Here is a 7,395-nt window from a genome sequence, read left to right as displayed (position 1 = left end):
TGTAATGGTGCCGCGTCACTTTTCCTCAGCTCTCATTACTGATCTAATTCACGCTGAGTCAGATCGTCAAGCTTCTGAGGTGTTTGGTGACTGACTGATCTCCCATGCCAGACTAGAAGAGCACGTTGGGTAGGAAAGAGGGAAAATGGAGGGGAGGGGGACAAAAACAGTCTGCGGGTTGGTCCTTTCATTACTTTTTGCCTGATAATAAGCACTTAATGGCTGGTCCAAGGAAAACGGCGAGTATTGTCTCGCTGTCATCGTTCTTCGAAATGAAGCAGTAAGGATGTACAGAAACAGTTAGCGAATTGCAATCACTAAAGAATATTGAGAGACAGTTCAAGCCTGTTACATAAAGACTATGATAATTTATTTATTAAACGGCTTTCATTTCTTAATTCTACAATTTTATTGTACTGTATTACTAAACACACTACGTTACGTTTTTATCTTTTCGTCTTGAACAACTTAATTAACGTTTAATCCAAATTAAGAATGAATAACAACGTCACAAAGTTGTAAATGAACTACTTACTATCGGAGAAATCATATGATATCACATCTCCCTTACTCGGAGTTCTCACACCTATTTTTCGGAGTATTCCCCACTGATTTAAATCAAAAGCAATTTATTATAACTTTAAAATACACTAACAGGACTCTAACAGTACTGGTATCACTGAACTATTCTGTTGCTCAGTTAATTATTCTGTTTTAGTAATGTCTCGAATATATAACAATAAATGAATGTATTTCCTATCCTAATCCTTAAAAAGATGACAATAATTTCTGTTCTAAAAAGCACCTGAAAGCTTTCCCGTAAAAGCCATAAAGCCCATTTCCTCAGCAACGCCTCCCCTGATTAATGACATTTTTGTCATACATGTAGCTTAGGTTTATAAGGTAAAAAAATATTACACTCAAACGTCTCACAAAATTAAAAGCCTATCTAATGCGTGTGACTTACCAAATGTTACTGTCTAAGATTATCATCCTGAAGAGACGTTAGACCTGTGAACAAAGACCTCTTTTGAGGTATTTGAAGTTATTTGCCGACGTGCAAAACTACTTTCAAAGTAAAGAAAACCTAAAAACTCCTAACGGCTTTCTACGCGTATACGGTAGAAAAAAAAAAAAACAGGAAGAAATCAATAAACAAGCAAGGTAACGATTGAAACGGATTACGACTAAATCAGCAGCAAACTTGAAATAGTGGACAATGGTTTCAAGATACGCCCGCCTGGTCGAATATCCTTTCACTTACATAATACGTTACTACCTGAATAAAAACTACTTTAATTGACCAGCAGTGATTAGAGTACAAACTTGCACCTTACAAACAACTTTTGAACGCTGTCCGAATTTGTACTACTGATGATTTTATTTATAAATGTTAAAATCCTACTACACTTAACTCACATACTTAACAACTGAACGTACTTAGTGATATAAGCTGACAAATCGTGACCCTTGAAAAATTAACATCTAATGTCTACCTATGATGTAAACAAACAGTCAAGGACACAACTGATGAGAATAAACAAAATCACCAGTTAAGTGATATTGTCTTGATGTGGTACCAAATTCTCAGAACTCACATTACAAAAATGAATGGTGATCGATAACGAGAATTAATTACTGAGGTGAGTTTTCGAGTTTGGAAGTTCAAAACAGAGTTCGGGTCCAGAAGAGATGAGTACATTGAGCTCTGGATCTTCGGAGGGGGCGGATCCAGAAAATACAGGGAGAGGGGTCCAAGGAAATTGTGACAGAGAAAGTCAACCTCCCCCCCACTCCGTTCGAAACCGAATGAAAAATTCCGTTCCTAAAACGGATGGTCAATATTTTCGAAAACACAACAAAAAGAGGGAGCACCCGTCACCCCGCCCCTGCCAAGCTACATTGCAGACTTGTGTTCTTTGTTTTTTCGCCCTTTGTTGGTTTTCTCTTGACAGAATTGCAACTTTTTTTAACTCAGACTCTTTTGATCATTGCACCTTAGGTTGTCATGAGCAAATAAGCAACGTTTAATAAAACCACTCGTGACATTTCAGATTGGTTGACCAACGGGATAGTTCTTTTCACTGCAGTAAATACCCAAAATACTACTACCAACATTATGAAAGCCTGTTTTCGGTTGCTTAATTGCCTTTTAGTTATCAAAATGTTGTACTGAATAGCTTTGAAAATATTTATGGACAAGCAGAGAAAAGTCCTTAAGACATAATTTTAAATTTGCCTAAAGAATGCCCATTGGAATTTTTCTCAACATTCGCTAATTACGTCATTTATAGTACATCTAACAAAAGATTCCCATTGGACAAGAACAGTGCTATTAATTCCAAATTATTATTCAGTGGATGGTACTCCTAACTTTTTGCAACGTCGCTGCATGCGCTAGGTTCAAAAAGACAGGTAGTCAGATTCGTCCAAATCTTCCAAGTAATAACTATCTTCAGAGTCAGAACTGCTCCATGAGTCGGCTTCGTCTAGTGGTTGTAAATTTGTCTCAGCTATCTTCTGCGGTTCAACTTTTACTGGTGTCGTCTATGATTTTAATTCCAGCGCAGAGTCCAATTCACAAAGTTTTACCATGCACACTCGACCAGAGGATGTAAAACAAACAGCTCTGTCTTCTTCAGGAGACACCGCCATGCTTACAATGCTTTCTTGCCCTTCAACGATCCTGGTGAATCCAACAGCTTTCGACGCGCGGATGTCCCACAGAAAGACCATACCATCAACGGCGTATGAGATAAGATAACGATTTATCTTTAAAAACCGACAAAACTCGATCCTACCAAGATGGCCGCGAAGAACATGTTTGGAGGAATAGATATTGGAAGTACGAAGATTGTACACAAGAATGGCGTTTGCGATGCAGCATACAAAAAACTGATTATCCACTGACACGCTGCACTGACTGAACCTAACAGAGTTGTAAGGCTTCTCGACGCCGCGGCTCTTAATAAGGCGGCAGGTGTGTTCACCGTACTCCCAGATCTCAATCTCGTAGCCACCACACAATACTACTTTATCCGAAGAAAGGCAACAACATTCCGGAGTCAGGTGAACTCGTGATTCTACACGAGGCGAAACAACTTCCTCTCGGATATCCCATACATGGAAATATGAATCGTTTCCGCTATCTTGAGTACATAAGAGAAGAGCGGTGCCGTCATTTGAAAATGCAAAGCATGGTACAATAGACTCACATTTTGAGTGAAGAAACTCTAATTTCGATTTTGTGAAACTGTACAATTCTAACTTGGCTTTCAAGTGAATGGCAATAAGTCTTCCGTCTGAGGACACTGCACAATTCTTCACAGTGAGAGACTGGGGGCTGGATGCAGTCGACCAACCGATGCAGTCATCAGTGAAGGTAATGACTTCTTTATCAGCAACAGTCGAGGTTTGCATTAACGTAACGATCGAGTCAGAGCTGACAGACATAAGAGCATTACTTGAACGGAACATGGCCGCAACGGATTTTGCTACAACCGATGGTTTCACAAGTGATGCTGGAAGAAACTTAAAAGGACTGAATAAACTTGTCAAAAAGATGGCTGTCTCTTCGGTATCACAACGAAACAAATAACCAACCTGCCTTTCTCTTGCAAAGTAGAAAAGTTTACAGCCCGACACACTCGAGAGTACTTTACCTGTCGTGAGAGATAAGGCGTGCAGTGAGCTTCCAGACGACTTATAAACAAGAAAAAGATCATCATTCGTAAAGGTAAAGGGTGTGAATTTACTGGTGGTATATTCTGGGTTTTCGAGATGAATATGGTGTTCTTCTTGATTTCCTGTTTGTAACTTGCTCACCTTCAATGTAACATCAGCCTGTATTACCCATTTCATTTCTGGTGACACGCAAGTAAGAATTTCTCCGTTAAGGATTTTCTGAAAACCTTCAGGAATGTTTCTCCACAGGCCAATCTTGAATGCGTCATCGTGGACCTCTCTAAAAAACCCAGGGGGCACAAAACGTTGCACCTTTGTGTTCAACTCCATCCACGATTTCCAGTAGTCTTCCTTCAGCTCATCCGGCATGTATCGCATAGCAGCCGCGACCATGTTAACCTCCAGCAAAAAACGGCAAACAGCAGTTACTACGGCAATGTTACAAAGTGACATGGCCTTGTCTATTCCAGAACACTTCATTTTCAGTCCAGCTTCACTATAAACACAGGGCACATGGCACAAATACATGAACGGGTTGAGCTGAATATCCTGTAAAAATACTTGCTGTAACACATGTTTCCCAGACTGTAGATCCCAGACCTGATAATTAAATATATAAGGGTAGAGCTCAATGACAAGTTCTCTTACAGTTTCCAAGGATGGTTCCTGTTCCGACCGAGATAATTCTTGTAGTTTGCGACAGCACCAACAAGAGCAATTGAAAGGCGAGAAACCCTGAGACCCTGAGGCATCATCATGCCACCCGACATCCCCTCCGAGACCCTCACCCAAGATTTGTCTTATTCCGAGACGCTTTAATAAACATTCGATTTGCCCTCCTGCTTTGCCACATGGTTCCTCCTGGTTACATACGTCAGGACAAAAACTGACAGTCATCTCATCATCTCCACTCTGCTCAATCTCCTTCAGAGCCCACAGAGCCAGTACGTTAAGCAAGCCAAATTTGTTTTCACAGATTATTGGGTTGGCCTTCAAACTCCTGTTCACGACAATACACTGTCCATCACGAGTAAAGACGCCCCATTTATAGATATGAGAATTCCCTGAGAACTGAGGAAAGTCCTCCACACAACCTCGCTCAACAGAAAACCACCTGTCGAGGCGTCCAAAAAACAGAAACTTACCGTCAGGAGTAAACTCCAAATGGGTAATATAATGAACATTTTTAGCTAGATCAAAAGGACCCCACACTCTTTCTACCGTAGATGCGTCAAAGAATTGCAAGACCGAACCCTTTGCTCCAGCCACTGTGCTCTTATCAGGAGCTGTGGCAAAGCAGTGCATGCTAGTGATGTTAGCATCAACAGCGAAAGGAAAAGCATTACTCATCAACTCCAACCAAGGGACGGACATTTGAGGGATGGTAACGGTCTCTTGGACAGCGTTTGAAGCGTTTTGTATACACGAGTGAAGAAGATGTGGGCATTCCAAGAGAACAAGGACATTGTCTTCGATAGTAAATAAGATCTCCTTGAGGATTTCTTGTTTACTTACGTCTTCGTGAGCAAAGCGGCTGGCCGCGAGCCTGAAATCTTCCAGCAGGTGGTAAATCTCAATTCTCCCATATTTCATTCTTCTTTCAATGAAATGATAATTCGTCAAGGGATCGAAAGCAACTTTCAGCAAATCTTTGGCTCCATTCTCACACAGAAAGCGGACGCCAACGCGTGAAACATAGTCCTTCAAGTCAACGTCAATGGATGGACCTGTCGGAGGTTCAATCACGACATCAGGAAGAATTTCAACAAAAACCTTTCTAAGATACTCACCTGCGATCTTGTTATCGATGAACAATTTCCGAGAAGCTTTTTTCTTGTCCGTCAACCACGCTGGGATCAGATTGTGAAGGAAAGTTAATGTCTGATCAGATGTTCGTAACACCACAAATTGTGATACAGCGTCGATCACTTCTTGTTCATCGTGATTTGAGTTCTCTCTCTTTAGAATGTAAGAAATGATTGAAACAGGAAGCCGAGCTGCGGGGGCTACGATAGCACAACCAAACAACTTCTTAAAAATATCCTGTCCCACTTGATCATAGACGCGCTTAAAATTCTGCAGAAAGAAACTATCGATATCTCCAGGGAAAAGATCGCTCAACTGATTCAATTCCTTACCTGAATTTGCAGAAAGCCTCAGTTCTTCAACAATGTAATGTGCATACAGGAATAATCCGTTACAAGTTTTTGATATGTCTTCCAACGTGACGGATAAACGAGAGAAATCAATTTTGTTTTTCAAAAATGTTTGGATGTCCTGCTCATGCTGCTGATAAAAGTTGCCTTGGTCGCTGTTTCCAGCGCAAATTTTAACACAGGGGTTGTACTTTTTCAATGTAAACTGCACCGAGTCTTCAGGGCGACTGGTGATAAAGAACACAAGCCAGTCGGGAAGCAGGGGAAAGCGGTGCATTATAAGGTCAAGAAAATCTTCCCTTGACTCGTACTTTGTCTCGTCCAGTGCGTCAATAATAACTAACTTTTTCTGGTCGAAAGGAGAACACTTGCTTAATGGTTCTTGTAATAATTTTGTAAAGAGTTCACGAACACCAAGTTTAGAATTGCCTAACAACATTTTTACTCCGATCTCTCCTCCTATCATTACTTTATACTGAGTACAACAACCACAGAGTTGACATGCAACAGTCCCAAGAAGATACCTGGGATCGTTTCTTGTGCCATCGTTGTGACGGCAGAAGTAGGCAGCTCCTAAGTGTCCAGCCTTTCTCATGCGCTGTGCCATGACTCCGGCTATCACACTTTTGCCGACTCCTGGATCGCCTAGGAGTACATAAGCCCGAGAATCGCCTGGATCACGAAACCACTTGTCAAAATCGTCAAAAAACCACTGTCTTGTGTCTGAATCGTAATGTTTGGCAAAAAAGGTTATGTCACCATCACAACTGGCAATCTCTGAAAATAACGAAAAACAAAAATGATATGCTTATTTTCTGCTACGCAACTTATTTCGGTATAAAACATTGTCCATTTTATTTTAGGGGTGTGTTGCATTTACCATTGTGCAATGGGAGTTTTCCGCTATTCACGACTAATAGTTTTCACTTCTAAGTTCATTTCCACGATCATTTGGTTTCATCATAAATGGGACTATTCGTTCGGTGCCCTGAAGCATGGCTCAAAAGATAGGATCAACTGATATCTCCAAAAACATCATACCAACATAGACTTTAGCGTTTTATTTTGCAAACAGAGACTTCAAATCACATAGGAATCAACCGGCCTTACCAACGGATACGTTGCTCAGGTGCTGTTGGGACATTACATTTGCTGATTCTCCATAACTACAGCTACTGTCCCCTGAAAAATATACAACTTCGCGATTAAACCGCTGCATATTTTTGAAACAATCATTATGAGTTTTCTGAACAATTATTCTCTTTAGACTTGTATCCCATCATCATTTAGGTATAAGACGGACACTTTCTTTCTCAAGACTTAACAGAGTAACAAGTTCCAAGTAGTGTACAGCGAGCTCAGTTATATAGTCTCGAGCTCAGTCACCCGGCATTGTTTTTCTATCGGTAAGACGAACGCACAGATATATTAAACATGATGGCTTAATTAGCTTCCTTCAATGTCATCGCGTCATAACACAATTCCCAGTTAGCTTAGCTCAGCTCATATTTCTTATTACAGTTAAAAATTATCGAATTACAAAACAGTGGGGGAT

General features: G+C 40.6%; 1 protein-coding gene across 1 annotated transcript; it reads right to left on the bottom strand.

The window, feature by feature from the left end:
- Positions 1 to 344: 344 nt before the first annotated feature.
- On the bottom strand, positions 345 to 7,146 carry LOC149106767 (uncharacterized). The gene is made up of 2 exons (XM_089297382.1): positions 6,951 to 7,146; positions 345 to 6,617 (listed from the first exon to the last, which is right to left on the bottom strand). Exons 1-2 carry the CDS (start codon positions 7,057 to 7,059, stop codon positions 2,548 to 2,550), a joined length of 4,179 nt encoding a protein of 1,392 aa, XP_089153508.1. The 5' UTR covers positions 7,060 to 7,146; the 3' UTR covers positions 345 to 2,547.
- Between the last annotated feature and the right edge of the window lie 249 nt (positions 7,147 to 7,395).

This window comes from Orbicella faveolata, unplaced genomic scaffold, assembly GCF_042242905.1.
Source record: "Orbicella faveolata isolate gen_17 unplaced genomic scaffold, um_ofav_v1 contig_3, whole genome shotgun sequence".
NCBI lineage: Eukaryota > Metazoa > Cnidaria > Anthozoa > Scleractinia > Merulinidae > Orbicella > Orbicella faveolata.
This window is presented reverse-complemented; position numbering and strand designations above follow the sequence as displayed.